The 17340-nt window shown below is 44.1% G+C and overlaps 1 protein-coding gene across 1 annotated transcript in view; it reads right to left on the reverse strand.

Annotated features, from left to right (window-relative positions):
* Positions 1-1172: 1172 nt before the first annotated feature.
* myo10l3 (myosin X, like 3) overlaps positions 1173-17340 on the reverse strand; it is a 122766-nt gene continuing 106598 nt past the window's right edge. The window contains exons 16-20 of the mRNA XM_064975464.1: positions 16434-17024; positions 15295-16333; positions 8663-8786; positions 5484-5727; positions 1173-1329 (exon numbers count right to left, since the gene is read on the reverse strand). Coding sequence (XP_064831536.1) covers positions 1173-1329; positions 5484-5727; positions 8663-8786; positions 15295-16333; positions 16434-17024 — 2155 coding nt within the window. The remainder of the gene's footprint in view (positions 1330-5483; positions 5728-8662; positions 8787-15294; positions 16334-16433; positions 17025-17340) is intronic.

The following is a 17340-nucleotide window of genomic DNA, read 5'->3' on the forward strand; positions in this document are numbered from 1 at the left end:
TACAACACTGGGGGACCACTAGGGGTAATACAACATCTATACAACACTGGGGGACCACTAGGGGTAATACAACACTGGGGGACCACTAGGGGTAATACAACATCTATACAACACTGGGGGACCACTAGGGGTAATACAACACTGGGGGACCACTAGGGGTAATACAACATCTATACAACACTGGGGGACCACTAGGGGTAATACAACACTGGGGGACCACTAGGGGTAATACAACATCTATACAACACTGGTGGACCACTAGGGGTAATACAACATCTATACAACACTGGGGGACCACTAGGGGTAATACAACATCTATACAACACTGGTGGACTACTAGGGGTAATACAACATCTATACAACACTGGTGGACTACTAGGGGTAATACAACATCTATACAACACTGGTGGACTACTAGGGGTAATACAACATCTATACAACACTGGTGGACCACTAGGGGTAATACAACATCTATACAACACTGGGGGACCACTAGGGGTAATACAACATCTATACAACACTGGTGGACCACTAGGGGTAATACAACATCTATACAACACTGGGGGACCACTAGGGGTAATACAACATCTATACAACACTGGTGGACTACTAGGGGTAATACAACATCTATACAACATTGGGGGATCACTAGGGGTAATACAACATCTATACAACACTGGGGGACCACTCGGGCTAAACCCATCTAACCAGCTGTTACTAACAGACCCATCTACCAGCTACTCCGTGTAAATGTTTAACAGACTACTGTCTGATTCGAGAGTTCCATGGTTGTGTTGACTGGGCTCTGGACAGAAGAGGGCTAGACTCTGGACAGAAGAGGGCTAGACTCTGGACAGAAGAGGGCTAGACTCTGGACAGAAGAGGGCTAGACTCTGGACAGAAGAGGGCTAGACTCTGGACAGAAGAGGGCTAGACTCTGGACAGAAGAGGGCTAGACCCTGGACAGAAGAGGGCTAGACCCTGGACAGAAGAGGGCTAGACCCTGGACAGAAGAGGGCTAGACTCTGGACAGAAGAGGGCTAGACTCTGGACAGAAGAGGGCTAGACTCTGGACAGAAGAGGGCTAGACTCTGGACAGAAGAGGGCTAGACTCTGGACAGAAGAGGGCTAGACTCTGGACAGAAGAGGGCTAGACTCTGGACAGAAGAGGGCTAGACTCTGGACAGAAGAGGGCTAGACTCTGGACAGAAGAGGGCTAGAGTCTGAACATACCTGGCATCTTCAGGAGTCTCTGCATAAATGTGGTAGGTCCTCTCTTCAGTCACGATGTTCAAAGCATTCTCTTTGGCATGGTTATCCACTATGTCCCTGAAGACAGCAGGATAGGACACCACTGTGATTATTATTATTTGACCCTGCTGGTCATTTAGGAGCATTTGAACATCTTGGCCATGTTCTGTTATAATCTCCACCCGGCACAGCCAGAAGAGGACTGGCCACCCCACATAGCCTCGTTCCTCTGTAGGTTTCTTCCTAGGTTTTGGCCTTTCGAGGGAGTTTTTCCTAGCCACCGTGCTTCTACACCTGCATTGCTTGCCGTTTGGGGTTTTAGGCTGGGTTTCTGTCCAGCACTTTGAGATATCAGCTGATGTAAGAAGGGCTTTATAAATACATTTGATTTATAATGTATTAATCTAGTAATGTATTAATCTAATAATGTATTCATCTAATAATGTATTCATCTAGTAATGTATTAATCTAGTAATGTATTAATCTAGTAATGTATTAATCTAGTAATGTATTAATCTAGTAATGTATTCACCTAGTAATGTATTCACCTAGTAATGTATTCACCTAGTAATGTATTCACCTAGTAATGTATTCACCTACTAATGTATTCATCTAGTAATGTATTCACCTACTAATGTATTCACCTACTAATGTATTCACCTACTAATGTATTCACCTACTAATGTATTCACCTACTAATGTATTCACCTACTAATGTATTCACCTACTAATGTATTCACCTAGTAATGTACCAGTCGAGTATTGTACCAGTCGAGTAATGTACCAGTCGAGTAATGTACCAGTCGAGTAATGTACCAGTCGAGTACTGTACCAGTCGAGTACTGTACCAGTCGAGTAATGTACCAGTCGAGTACTGTACCAGTCTAGTAATATATTAATATAATAATGTATTAATCTAGTAATGTATTAATCTAATAATGTATTAATCTAGTAATATATGAATCTAATAATGTATTAATCTAGTAATGTACCAGTCTAGTAATGTATTAATCTCATAATGTATTAATTTTGTAATATATTAATCTAATAATGTATTAATCTAGTAATGTACCAGTCTAGTAATGTACCAGTATAGTAATGTGCCAGTATAGTAATGTATTCATCTAGTAATGTATTAATCTAGTAATGTACCAGTCTAGTAATGTATTAATCTAGTAATGTACCAGTCTAGTAATGTATTCATCTAGTAATGTACCAGTCTAGTAATGTATTAATCTCGTAATGTACCAGTCTAGTAATGTATTAATCTAGTAATGTATTCATCTCGTAAAATACCAGTCTAGTAATGTAACAGTCTAGTAATGTAACAGTCTAGTAATGTATTCATCTTGTAATGTATTAATCTAGTAATGAATTCATCTAGTAATGTATTGATCTAGTAATGTATTCATCTAGTAATGTATTAATATAGTAATGTATTACTCTAGTAATGTATTAATCTAATAATGTATTAATATAGTAATGTATTACTCTAGTAATGTATTAATCTAATAATGTATTCATCTAATGTATTCATCTAGTAATATATTAATCTAATAATATATTAATCTAATCATATATTAATCTAGTAATGAATTCATCTAGTAATGTATTGATCTAGTAATGTATTAATCTAATAATGTACCAGTCTAGTAATGTATTAATCTAGTAATGTACCAGTCTAATAATGTATTAATCTAGTAATGTACCAGTCTAGTAATGTACCAGCCTAGTAATGTATTAATCTAGTAATGTATTAATCTAGTAATGTACCAGTCTAGTAATGTACCAGTCTAGTAAGGTACCAGTCTAGTAAGGTACCAGTCTAGTAATGTACCAGTCTAGTAATGTACCAGTCTAGTAATGTATTAATCTAGTAATGTATTAATCTAGTAATGTACCAGTCTAGTAATGTATTAATCTAGTAATGTATTAATCTAGTAATGTATTAATCTAGTAATGTACCAATCTAGTAATGTATTCATCTAGTAATGTACCAGTCTAGTAATGTATTAATCCAGTAATGTATTAATCCAGTAATGTATTAATCTAGTAATGTATTAATCTAGTAATGTACCAATCTAGTAATGTACCAGTATAGTAATGTATTAATCTAGTAATGTATTCATGTAGTAATGTATTAATATAGTAATGTATTACTCTAGTAATGTATTAATCTAATAATGTATTAATATAGTAATGTATTACTCTAGTAATGTATTAATCTAATAATGTATTCATCTAATGTATTCATCTAGTAATATATTAATCTAATAATATATTAATCTAATCATATATTAATCTAGTAATGAATTCATCTAGTAATGTATTAATCTAATAATGTACCAGTCTAGTAATGTATTAATCTAGTAATGTACCAGTCTAATAATGTATTAATCTAGTAATGTACCAGTCTAGTAATGTACCAGCCTAGTAATGTACTAATCTAGTAATGTATTAATCTAGTAATGTACCAGTCTAGTAATGTACCAGTCTAGTAAGGTACCAGTCTAGTAAGGTACCAGTCTAGTAAGGTACCAGTCTAGTAATGTACCAGTCTAGTAATGTACCAGTCTAGTAATGTATTAATCTAGTAATGTATTAATCTAGTAATGTATTAATCTAGTAATGTACCAATCTAGTAATGTATTAATCTAGTAATGTACCAGTCTAGTAATGTATTAATCTAGTAATGTATCAGTCTAGTAATGTATTCATCTAGTAATGTACCAGTCTAGTAATGTATTCATCTAGTAATGTACCAGTCTAGTAATGTATTCATCTAGTAATGTATTAATCCAGTAATGTATTAATCTAGTAATGTATTAATCTAGTAATGTACCAATCTAGTAATGTACCAGTATAGTAATGTATTCATGTAGTAATGTACCAGTCTAGTAATGCACCAGTCTAGTAATGCACCAGTCTAGTAATGCACCAGTCTAGTAATGCACCAGTCTAGTGATGCACCAGTCTAGTAATGTACCAGTCTAGTAATGTACCAGTCTAGTAATGTACCAGTCTAGTAATGTACCAGTCTAGTAATGTATTCATCTAGTAATGTATTAATCTAGTAATGTACCAGTCTAGTAATGTACCAGTCTAGTAATGTACCAGTCCAGTAATGTATTAATCCAGTAATGTACCAGTCTAGTAATGTACCATTCTAGTAATGTATTAATCTAGTAATGTATTAATCTAGTAATGTATTAATCTAGTAATGTATTAATCTAGTAATGTACCAGTCCAGTAATGTATTAATCCAGTAATGTACCAGTCTAGTAATGTACCAGTCTAGTAATGTACCAGTCTAGTAATGTATTAATGTAGTAATGTATTAATCTAGTAATGTACCCGTCTAGTAATGTACCAGTCTAGTAATGTATTAATCTAGCAATGTACCAGTCTAGTAATGTATTAATCTAGCAATGTATTAATCTAGTAATGTATTAATCTAGTAATGTATCAGTCTAGTAATGTACCAGTCTAGTAATGTATTAATCTAGTAATGTACCAGTCTAGTAATGTACCAGTCTAGTAATGTATTAATCTAGTAATGTATCAATCTAGTAATGTATCAGTCTAGTAATGTACCAGTCTAGTAATGTATTAATCTAGTAATGTACCAGTCTAGTAATGTACCAGTCTAGTAATGTACCAGTCTAGTAATGTATTAATCTAGTAATGTATTAATCTAGTAATGTATTAATCTAGTAATGTACCAGTCTAGTAATGTATTCATCTAGTAATGTACCAGTCTAGTAATGTATTCATCTATTAATGTACCAGTCTAGTAATGTATTCATCTAGTAATGTACCAGTCTAGTAATGTATTCATCTAGTAATGTACTAATCGAGTAATGTATTGATCTAGTAATGTACTAATCTAGTAATGTACTAATCTAGTAACATATTCAGCTAATAATGTATTCATCTAGTAATGTACTAATCTGGTAATGTATTCAGCTAGTAATGTATAAGATTAATTTTTGCCAGAGTTCAAAAAGTAAAATCAGGAGAAGAGAAACTGGAACTGGAAAGAACATGGCTGTGTTTACACAGGCAGCCCAATTCTGATCTTCTCACTAATTGTTCTTTTGACCAATTAGACCAGTTGAAGCAGATCTGATGTGATTTGAAAGATCAGAATGTGTCTGCCTGTGTGAATGCAGCCTTGGAGGTGCAGCCTTGGAGGTCAGCCTGTTTCATCAGATATGGGAGTAGATTCTTACATGGCGGAGCGGATGTCCACGGTCCCCTTCAGTTTCTCCTCGCTGTCGCTCTCAAAGTACATGAGTTTATCGTCTCTCAGTACGAACCAGCGCAGCTTCCAGTTCCGTCTGGACAGAGTGGACATGCCACCTCCCTTCTTATACAGCCAGCCACTCTTCAGACTGTCCTGCTTAGCCCTGAACCACATGAAGGTGTCGTCCTTCAACACACACCACCTCCGTCGCCACGGGATCATCAGTCCACCTGGAGAACGTAGGGGGGTTATCTACCAAATAACGTACACTGCTCAAAAAAATAAAGGGAGCACTTAAACAACACAATGTAACTCCAAGTCAATCACACTTCTGTGAAATCAAACTGTCCACTTGGGAGGCAACACTGATTGACAATAAATGTCACATGCTGTTGTGCAAAGGGAATAGACAACAGGTGGAAATTATAGGCAATTAGCAAGACACCCCCAATAAAGGAGTGGTTCTGCAGGTGGTGACCAGACCACTTCTCAGTTCCTATGCTTCCTGGCTGATGTTTTGGTCAATTTTGAATGCTGGCGGTGCTTTCACTCTAGTGGTAGCATGAGACGGAGTCTTACAACTCACACAAGTGGCTCAGGTAGTGCAGCTCATCCAGGATGGCACATCAATGCGAGCTGTGGCAAGAAGGTTTGCTGTGTCTGTCAGCGTAGTGTCCAGATTATGGAGGCGCTACCAGGAGACAGGCCAGTACATCAGGAGATGTGGAGCAGGCCGTAGGAGGGCAACAACCCAGCATCAGGACTGCTACCTCTGCCTTTGTGCAAGGAGGAGCAGGAGGAGCACTGCCAGAGCCATGCAAAATGACCTACAGCAGGCCACAAATTTGCATGCGTCTCAAACGGTCAGAAACAGACTCCATGAGGGTGGTATGAGGGCCCGACGTCCACAGGTGGGGGTTGTGCCTACAGCCCAACACCGTGTAGGACGTTTGGCATTTGCCAGAGAACAATAAGATTGGCAAATTTGCCACTGGCGCCCTGGGCTCTTCACAGATGAAAGCAGGTTCACACTGAGCACATGTGACAGACATGACAGTCTGGAGACGCCGTGGAGAACGTTCTGCTGCCTGCAACATCCTCCAGTATGACCGGTTTGGCGGTGGGTCAGTCATGGTGTGGGGTGGCATTTCTTTGGGGAGCCGCACAGCCCTCCATGTGCTCGCCAGAGGTAGCCTGACTGCCATTAGGTACCGAGATGAGATCCTCAGACCCCTTGTGAGACCATATGCTGGTGCGGTTGGCCCTGGGTTCCTCCTAATACAAGACAATGCTAGACCTCATGTGGGTGGAGTGTGTCAGCAGTTCCTGCAAGAGGAAGGCATTGATGCTATGGACTGGCCCGCCCGTTCCCCAGACCTGAATCCAATTGAGCACATCTGGGACATCATGTCTCGCTCCATCCACCAACGCCACGTTGCACCACAGATTGTCCAGGAGTTGGCGGATGCTTTAGTCCAGGTCTGGGAGGAGATCCCTCAGGAGACCATCCGCCACCTCATCAGGAACATGCCCAGGCGTTGTAGGGAGATCATACAGGCACGTGGAGGCCACAAACTACTGAGCCTCATTTTGACTTGTTTTAAGAACATTACATCAAAGTTGGATCAGCCTGTTGTGTGGTTTTATACTGGTTTACAGAGAGACGTGGAGAGAAAGACAGACAATAACGATTAATGACAATAAATGTTGCAGTCTTTGCAGAATGTAGATTGTTAAAGGAAGAGATTCATAGGCGATAACACAAGATTACCACTCTCTGGTGGTAAAGTGGCTGTTCCACTGGATGTCAGAAGGTGAATTCACCAATTTGTAAGTCGCTCTGGATAAGAGCGTCTGCTAAATGACTTAAATGTAAATGTATACCAGCCTGCCAGAGGTCTTACTGGTCTGCTAACGTGCTAACCCTACCAGCCCGCCAGAGGTCTTACTGGTCTGCTAACGTGCTAACCCTACCAGCCCGCCAGAGGAGTTACTGGTATGCTAACGTGCTAACCCTACCAGCCCGCCAGAGGACTTACTGGTATGCTAACGTGCTAACCCTACCAGCCAGCCAGAGGACTTACTGGTCTGCTAACGTGCTAACCCTACCAGCCCGCCAGAGGAGTTACTGGTATGCTAAAGTGCTAACCCTACCAGCCCGCCAGAGGAGTTACTGGTTTGCTAACGTGCTAACCCTACCAGCCAGCCAGAGGACTTACTGGTATGCTAACGTGCTAACCCTACCAGCCCGCCAGAGGACTTACTGGTATGCTAACGTGCTAACCCTACCAGCCAGCCAGAAGACTTACTGGTATGCTAACGTGCTAACCCTACCAGCCCGCCAGAGGAGTAACTGGTATGCTAACGTGCTAACCCTACCAGCCCGCCAGAGGAGTTACTGGTTTGCTAACGTGCTAACCCTACCAGCCAGCCAGAGGACTTACTGGTATGCTAACGTGCTAACCCTACCAGCCCGCCAGAGGAGTTACTGGTATGCTAACGTGCTAACCCTACCAGCCAGCCAGAAGACTTACTGGTATTCTAACGTGCAAACCCTACCAGCCCGCCAGAGGAGTTACTGGTATGCTAACGTGCTAACCCTACCAGCCCGCCAGAGGACTTACTGATATGCTAACGTGCTAACCCTACCAGCCAGCCTGAGGACCACAACACTACAACAGTGTCTTCAGTGCAACATTATTGGCCAGTGGTCCACCAGCTGACTGTCTCTCTGTCTAGACGTCTGGTTTCAGAGCACCTCAGATCAACGGGACTTGAATGGCAATATATGGCAGGAGCGGCGAAAACTGCTGCCGGTTTTAATTGGCCGATCCAGCAGTCCGTCACCATCTAGCACCTCACCCTCTTTGTGGATTTCAAAAGGGTGAGCAGCGCAAGTAATGGACTAAACGAGGGAGTTCGAGAAATCGGAAAGTATGATTCTAAGAAATTGTTTTCACATATAAACTTTATATATCCTAACTTAGAATCCCAAAATAACATGGTCGCTGTGATAGAACATTTCTTCTGATTGGGGATTTACCAAAGTCCAATTTAATACAGCTGAAGCTATCTTTCCCCTCTCCCATCTCTATTTTAAACACACCCCCTCAGGCTCCATGAGCCTGCAATTCAAGCCTGTGGACGAGGTTACTCAGTACTGACCCTTCATGTAGAGGTAGCTGTGGAAGTATGGAGGCCCAGAGCCGTTCAGTAGATTCACCCTCCCATTGGACACCTCCTCGTCTGTGTCCACGTAGCCATCGTTGCTTGTGTCACTGTCTATAAACTGAGACAAAACACAGAGATTCATTATTACATAGCCATTTAGCAGACGCTCAGATCCCAGTATTCAGGTGTAGGAAGCACCATGCTCAACCAACTGAGCCGCGGCGCAGAGGACCACGGCGCAGAGGGCCACGGCGCAGAGGGCCACGGCGCAGAGGGCCACGGCGCAGAGGGCCACGGCGCAGAGGGCCACGGCGCAGAGGGCCACCGCGCAGAGGGCCACCGCGCAGAGGGCCACCGCGCAGAGGGCCACCGTATCTCGGACACCCAGGACAGAAATCATGCATAATATCGTCAGACGCTGGATTACTCTTGCGTGCACCGGCAACAAGAGATTATTACAGAGCAAAATGTATTAGACTGGAAGACCTATGTCTATTAGTAACATAATGGACATCTTCCCATTCAACTCTGGACCCTGAGATTCAACAAGGAACACGTTTGATTCTAGTGAGAAGTCATTGACTGATTGAGACTTGAAGGAGTCCCTGGAAATGCCGAATAGGGCTCTTAAGCTCATCACTGTGTTGTCTTGGGGAACTTTCTTCTTCTTCTTGCTAATGTTGTTATAAATATAAGCAGTTACCACGTTCCAACACATTTCTGATTCATAGTTGTAACAAAAGGTAAGGCCACAATTAACATATAGCCTACAGTAACAAACTAATGCAAATGCTATTGATCTATTTGAAATAAAATCCAAATGTTTACTGTGACGTTATTGTCACGCCCTGGTCGTAGTATATTGTGTTTGTCTTTATTTATTTGGTCAGGCCGGGGTGTGACATGGGTTTATTGTGGTGTGTTTTGTCTTGGGGTTTTGTTAGGTATTGGGTTTGTGGCTTAGTAGGGGTATCTAGCATAGTCTATGGCTGTCTGGAGTGGTTCTCAATCAGAGGCAGGTGTTTATCGTTGTCTCTGATTGGTACAGTAGTGTGTAGTTGGTACAGCAGGGTGTAGTAGGTACAGCAGGGTGTAATAGGTACAGTAGTGTGTAGTTGGTACAGCAGGGTGTAGTAGGTACAGCAGGGTGTAGTAGGTACAGTAGTGTGTAGTAGGTACAGTAGTGTGTAGTAGGTACAGCAGTGTGTAGTAGGTACAGCAGGGTGTAGTAGGTACAGCAGGGTGTAATAGGTACAGCAGGGTGTAATAGGTACAGCAGGGTGTAATATGTACAGCAGGGTGTAGTAGGTACAGCAGGGTGTAATAGGTACAGTAGTGTGTAGTTGGTACAGCAGGGTGTAGTAGGTACAGCAGGGTGTAGTAGGTACAGCAGGGTGTAGTAGGTACAGTAGTGTGTAGTAGGTACAGCAGTGTGTAGTAGGTACAGCAGGGTGTAGTAGGTACAGCAGGGTGTAGTAGGTACAGCAGGGTGTAGTAGGTACAGCAGGGTGTAGTAGGTACAGCAGGGTGTAGTAGGTACAGCAGGGTGTAGTAGGTACAGCAGGGTGTAGTAGGTACAGCAGGGTGTAGTAGGTACAGCAGTGTGTAGTAGGTACAGCAGGGTGTAGTAGGTACAGCAGGGTGTAATAGGTACAGCAGGGTGTAATAGGTACAGTAGTCTGTAGTAGGTACAGTAGTGTGTAGTAGGTACAGTAGTCTGTAGTAGGTATAGTAGTGTGTAGTAGGTATAGTAGTGTGTAGTAGGTATAGTAGTGTGTAGTAGGTATAGTAGTGTGTAGTAGGTATAGTAGTGTGTAGTAGGTACAGTAGTCTGTAGTAGGTACAGTAGTGTGTAGTAGGTACAGTAGTGTGTAGTAGGTACAGTAGTGTGTAGTAGGTACAGCAGGGTGTAGTTGGTACAGCAGGGTGTAGTAGGTACAGCAGTGTGTAGTAGGTATAGTAGTCTGTAGTAGGTACAGTAGTGTGTAGTAGGTACAGCAGGGTGTAGTTGGTACAGCAGGGTGTAGTAGGTACAGCAGGGTGTAGTAGGTACAGCAGGGTGTAATAGGTACAGCAGGGTGTAATAGGTACAGTAGTGTGTAGTTGGTATAGTAGTGTGTAGTTGGTACAGTAGTGTGTAGTTGGTACAGCAGGGTGTAGTAGGTACAGTAGTGTGTAGTAGGTATAGTAGTGTGTAGTTGATACAGCAGGGTGTAATAGGTACAGCAGGGTGTAATAGGTACAGTAGTGTGTAGTAGGTACAGCAGGGTGTAGTAGGTACAGCAGGGTGTAGTAGGTACAGTAGTCTGTAGTAGGTATAGTAGTGTGTAGTTGATACAGCAGAGTGTAATAGGTACAGCAGGGTGTAATAGGTACAGTAGTGTGTAGTAGGTATAGTAGTGTGTAGTAGGTATAGTAGTGTGTAGTAGGTATAGTAGTCTGTAGTAGGTACAGTAGTGTGTAGTTGGTACAGCAGGGTGTAGTAGGTACAGTAGTCTGTAGTAGGTATAGTAGTGTGTAGTAGGTATAGTAGTGTGTAGTAGGTATAGTAGTGTGTAGTAGGTATAGTAGTGTGTAGTAGGTATAGTAGTGTGTAGTAGGTATAGTAGTGTGTAGTAGGTACAGTAGTCTGTAGTAGGTACAGTAGTGTGTAGTAGGTACAGTAGTGTGTAGTAGGTACAGCAGGGTGTAGTTGGTACAGCAGGGTGTAGTAGGTACAGCAGTGTGTAGTAGGTATAGTAGTCTGTAGTAGGTACAGCAGGGTGTAGTTGGTACAGCAGGGTGTAGTAGGTACAGCAGGGTGTAATAGGTACAGCAGGGTGTAATAGGTACAGTAGTGTGTAGTTGGTATAGTAGTGTGTAGTTGGTACAGTAGTGTGTAGTTGGTACAGCAGGGTGTAGTAGGTACAGTAGTGTGTAGTAGGTATAGTAGTGTGTAGTTGATACAGCAGGGTGTAATAGGTACAGCAGGGTGTAATAGGTACAGTAGTGTGTAGTAGGTACAGCAGGGTGTAGTAGGTACAGCAGGGTGTAGTAGGTACAGCAGGGTGTAGTAGGTACAGTAGTGTGTAGTTGGTACAGCAGGGTGTAATAGGTACAGTAGTGTGTAGTAGGTATAGTAGTCTGTAGTAGGTATAGTAGTGTGTAGTAGGTATAGTAGAGTGTAGTAGGTATAGTAGTGTGTAGTAGGTACAGTAGTCTGTAGTAGGTATAGTAGTCTGTAGTAGGTATAGGAGTCTGTAGTAGGTATAGTAGTGTGTAGTAGGTATAGTAGTGTGTAGTAGGTACAGTAGTCTGTAGTAGGTATAGTAGTGTGTAGTAGGTACAGCAGGGTGTAATAGGTACAGTAGTCTGTAGTAGGTATAGTAGTCTGTAGTAGGTATAGTAGTGTGTAGTAGGTACAGCAGGGTGTAGTAGGTACAGTAGTCTGTAGTAGGTATAGTAGTGTGTAGTAGGTACAGCAGGGTGTAATAGGTACAGTAGTCTGTAGTAGGTATAGTAGTGTGTAGTAGGTACAGCAGGGTGTAGTAGGTACAGTAGTCTGTAGTAGGTACAGTAGTGTGTAGTTGGTACAGCAGGGTGTAATAGGTACAGTAGTGTGTAGTTGGTATAGTAGTGTGTAGTTGGTACAGTAGTGTGTAGTTGGTACAGCAGGGTGTAGTAGGTACAGCAGGGTGTAGTAGGTACAGTAGTGTGTAGTTGATACAGCAGAGTGTAATAGGTACAGCAGGGTGTAATAGGTACAGTAGTGTGTAGTAGGTACAGCAGGGTGTAGTAGGTACAGCAGGGTGTAGTAGGTACAGTAGTGTGTAGTTGGTACAGTAGTGTGTAGTAGGTACAGTAGTGTGTAGTAGGTACAGTAGTCTGTAGTAGGTATAGTAGTGTGTAGTAGGTACAGCAGGGTGTAGTAGGTACAGTAGTCTGTAGTAGGTATAGTAGTGTGTAGTAGGTACAGCAGGGTGTAATAGGTACAGTAGTCTGTAGTAGGTATAGTAGTGTGTAGTAGGTACAGCAGGGTGTAGTAGGTACAGTAGTCTGTAGTAGGTACAGTAGTGTGTAGTTGGTACAGCAGGGTGTAATAGGTACAGTAGTGTGTAGTTGGTACAGTAGTGTGTAGTTGGTACAGCAGGGTGTAGTAGGTACAGTAGTGTGTAGTAGGTATAGTAGTGTGTAGTAGGTACAGCAGGGTGTAATAGGTACAGCAGGGTGTAATAGGTACAGCAGGGTGTAGTAGGTACAGTAGTGTGTAGTTGGTACAGCAGGGTGTAATAGGTACAGTAGTGTGTAGTAGGTATAGTAGTCTGTAGTAGGTATAGTAGTGTGTAGTAGGTATAGTAGTGTGTAGTAGGTATAGTAGTGTGTAGTAGGTACAGTAGTCTGTAGTAGGTATAGTAGTCTGTAGTAGGTATAGTAGTGTGTAGTAGGTATAGTAGTGTGTAGTTGGTACAGTAGTCTGTAGTAGGTATAGTAGTGTGTAGTAGGTACAGCAGGGTGTAGTAGGTACAGTAGTCTGTAGTAGGTACAGCAGGGTGTAGTAGGTACAGTAGTCTGTAGTAGGTATAGTAGTGTGTAGTAGGTACAGCAGGGTGTAGTAGGTACAGTAGTCTGTAGTAGGTACAGCAGGGTGTAGTAGGTACAGTAGTCTGTAGTAGGTATAGTAGTGTGTAGTAGGTATAGCAGGGTGTAGTAGGTACAGTAGTCTGTAGTAGGTACAGCAGGGTGTAGTAGGTACAGTAGTCTGTAGTAGGTATAGTAGTGTGTAGTAGGTACAGCAGGGTGTAATAGGTACAGTAGTCTGTAGTAGGTACAGCAGGGTGTAGTAGGTATAGTAGTGTGTAGTAGGTATAGTAGTGTGTAGTAGGTACAGTAGTCTGTAGTAGGTATAGTAGTCTGTAGTAGGTACAGTAGTCTGTAGTAGGTATAGTAGTGTGTAGTAGGTACAGCAGGGTGTAATAGGTACAGTAGTCTGTAGTAGGTACAGCAGGGTGTAGTAGGTACAGTAGTGTGTAGTAGGTATAGTAATGTGTAGTAGGTATAGTAGTGTGTAGTAGGTACAGTAGTCTGTAGTAGGTATAGTAGTGTGTAGTAGGTACAGCAGGGTGTAATAGGTACAGTAGTCTGTAGTAGGTATAGTAGTGTGTAGTAGGTACAGCAGGGTGTAGTAGGTACAGTAGTCTGTAGTAGGTACAGTAGTGTGTAGTTGGTACAGCAGGGTGTAATAGGTACAGTAGTGTGTAGTAGGTATAGTAGTCTGTAGTAGGTATAGTAGTGTGTAGTAGGTATAGTAGTGTGTAGTAGGTATAGTAGTGTGTAGTAGGTACAGCAGGGTGTAATAGGTACAGTAGTGTGTAGTAGGTATAGTAGTGTGTAGTAGGTATAGTAGTGTGTAGTAGGTACAGTAGTGTGTAGTAGGTATAGTAGTGTGTAGTAGGTACAGTAGTGTGTAGTAGGTATAGTAGTGTGTAGTAGGTACAGCAGGGTGTAATAGGTACAGTAGTGTGTAGTAGGTACAGCAGGGTGTAGTAGGTACAGCAGGGTGTAGTAGGTACAGTAGTCTGTAATAGGTACAGTAGTGTGTAGTAGGTACAGCAGGGTGTAATAGGTACAGCAGGGTGTAGTTGGTACAGTAGTGTGTAGTTGGTACAGTAGTGTGTAGTTGGTACAGTAGTCTGTAGTAGGTATAGTAGTGTGTAGTAGGTACAGCAGGGTGTAGTAGGTACAGTAGTCTGTAGTAGGTATAGTAGTGTGTAGTAGGTACAGCAGGGTGTAGTTGGTACAGTAGTGTGTAGTTGGTATAGTAGTGTGTAGTAGGTACAGTAGTCTGTAGTAGGTATAGTAGTGTGTAGTAGGTACAGCAGGGTGTAGTAGGTACAGTAGTCTGTAGTAGGTATAGTAGTGTGTAGTAGGTACAGCAGGGTGTAGTTGGTACAGTAGTCTGTAGTAGGTATAGTAGTGTGTAGTAGGTACAGCAGGGTGTAGTAGGTACAGTAGTCTGTAGTAGGTATAGTAGTGTGTAGTAGGTACAGCAGGGTGTAGTAGGTACAGTAGTGTGTAGTTGGTATAGTAGTGTGTAGTAGGTATGTATGTAAACATAGTACTCACAGAGTCTGAGCTGCCTCTGAAGGAGTCCAGGCTGTTCTGAGTAGGTAGTAGGTAGTAGGTACAGTAGTCTGTAGTAGGTACAGTAGTGTGTAGTAGGTATGTATGTAAACATAGTACTCACAGAGTCTGAGCTGCCTCTGAAGGAGTCCAGGCTGTTCTGAGTAGGTAGTAGGTAGTAGGTATAGTAGTGTGTAGTAGGTATGTATGTAAACATAGTACTCACAGAGTCTGAGCTGCCTCTGAAGGAGTCCAGCAGGGTGTAATAGCTGCAGTAGTGTGTAGTATGTAAACATAGTACTCACAGAGTCTGAGCTGCCTCTGAAGGAGTCCAGCAGGGTGTAGTAGGTATGTATGTAAACATAGTACTCACAGAGTCTGAGCTGCCTCTGAAGGAGTCCAGCAGGGTGTAATAGCTGCAGTAGGTATGTATGTAAACATAGTACTCACAGAGTCTGAGCTGCCTCTGAAGGAGTCCAGCAGGGTGTAATAGCTGCAGTAGGTATGTATGTAAACATAGTACTCACAGAGTCTGAGCTGCCTCTGAAGGAGTCCAGGCTGTTCTGAGTACAGGATGATTTCCTCAGCACCTCCTCGTCAGTTGCATGTCCGTCCGTGATACTGGCTCCGTCTCCCGAGCCTGTACTCCCCTGCACCTCCTCAAACTCCTCCTGGTCACAGTATGACTCTGTGTCTGGTAGGACGCTGAATGAGACCTCCTCTCTGACCTCCCTGGCCCCTGGGACAGGCACAGTGGGCACTAGCTCTGCTCTCCTGTCTGCCACAGCCTCTGGGAATCTGGAGGGTACCGCCTCTATTCTGGTTGGCATAGCATCTACCCTGGCACAGGGTCTGTCGGGTGCTACGTCCACTCTTCTGGGCACACTGTTGGTCTCTGGAGCCTCTATTCTCCTGGTGGGTTGGTGACAGAGAGCCTTCCCACCTCCGTTGGTGAGGCCAGGGAGAGGAGGAGCCGGGTGGTGTGTAGGGACAATAGAGGTGAGGGGGTAGTAAACAGGGGGACAACACGGGGCCTGAGAGAGAGCCAGGGCATGTGCTACCAGACTCTCAGCGAAGGCAGGAGGAGAAGGAGGGAGGGAGGAGAAGACCTCCTGGTCCAGAGGAACCTCCACGGGGAGAGGGAAGTCAGGCAGGAGGATACCGCTACCGGGAGACTCCTCCTCAGCATGGAAGCCCTCGTCCTCCTCGGCCCGGGGAGCGGTGCTCTTTGAGGGGTTGTGGAGGTTCTCCTCGCTGGACAGACTCTGTTCCAGACCCCCAAAGTCCAGGAGCTCCAGGAACTCTGTAGCCACGCGAGACGCCTCCTTCTCCAGCCGGTAGATCTCTGCGTCCCTCCTCTGCCGGAGCTCCTCCCTGCTCCCTCCAAGGCCGTCCCCTAACATGGACACCCCGTCCTCCCTCTGGCGCTGCAGCCTCTCAATCTCCTTCTCCAGCCGAAGGATGTCCTCCATCTGACAGGACTCCTCCTCAGAGGTGTGGTGGGGCAGGGAGTAGGACAGGGACACCTCTTTATGGGGACCAGGAGATCCCATCTCCAGGGAGTTCCTAAAGGGACAGAAGAAGAGGAAGATGAGTAGAAGACGAAGAGTGAAGACAGTGCTGTAGACAGACTGGAATGACAGTCGGCACACTGCTACTAGTGTACCTGTTGTTGGCTGAAGCTTTCGCCGCGTCTTCTACTTGCTGTCCGTTGCAAAGCTCCTCCTCCTTTCTCTTCGCTGCTTCCTGCTCCTTTTGTTGTCTCAGTCTCTCCTCCTCCATCCTCCTAACCTCCTCCAGCTCCAACACCTTCTGTCTCTCCTCCTTCCTCATCACCTCCTCCAGCTCCAACACCCTCCGTCTCTCCTCCTCCTTCCTCCTCAACTTCTCCTCCTCTCGTCTCTTCTCTTCCTCCAGCCTCTCCCCCTCTACTTGCAGTCTCTCCTCCTCCTTCCTCCTCAACTCTTCCTCCAGCCTCCTCCTCTCCCCCTCTACTTGCCGTCTCTCCTCCTCCTTCCTCCTCAACTCCTCTTCCTCCAGCCTCCTCCTCTCCCCCTCTACTTGCCGCCTCTCCTCCTCTATCCTCCTCTTCTCCTCAGAGAGGTGTCGATAGAGGCCTCGGGCCAGCCGACCACGCTGATGTTTCTGTAGAATGACAGCTGCGGTGCGGAGACGAAGGAACACACGTCTACAGAAGTGAGCTCTGTAGTTCTTCTGGATAGTGACTGTGCTGGCCAGCACCCTCTTATAGCGCTTCCTACAGGTGGGGACAACACAATGCAGAGACAAGGACAGAAGACATACTGTCATTCACTGTCTCCTACAGCTCAGGTCTTCCTACAAGAGAGAGGACAACACACGTTGTCCACCTTTCAAACACTATCTCCTGGACCACCCACCAGGCCCTGCCTCTCTGCCCAGAACCTCAACCCTGACCCAGGCCACCACAGCCCCACAGAGATCTCTCTCCCAACCGGCTGGGTGACCTTGCCCACTACGTAAAAGGGGAGAGGGGACTTCGTCACGTTCAATGGAGGGCTAATTTACACCCCTGGCCAGGGGAGCTGACGGTG

The sequence above is a fragment of the Oncorhynchus masou genome, chromosome 10 (genome assembly GCF_036934945.1).
Source record: "Oncorhynchus masou masou isolate Uvic2021 chromosome 10, UVic_Omas_1.1, whole genome shotgun sequence".
Lineage (NCBI taxonomy): Eukaryota > Metazoa > Chordata > Actinopteri > Salmoniformes > Salmonidae > Oncorhynchus > Oncorhynchus masou.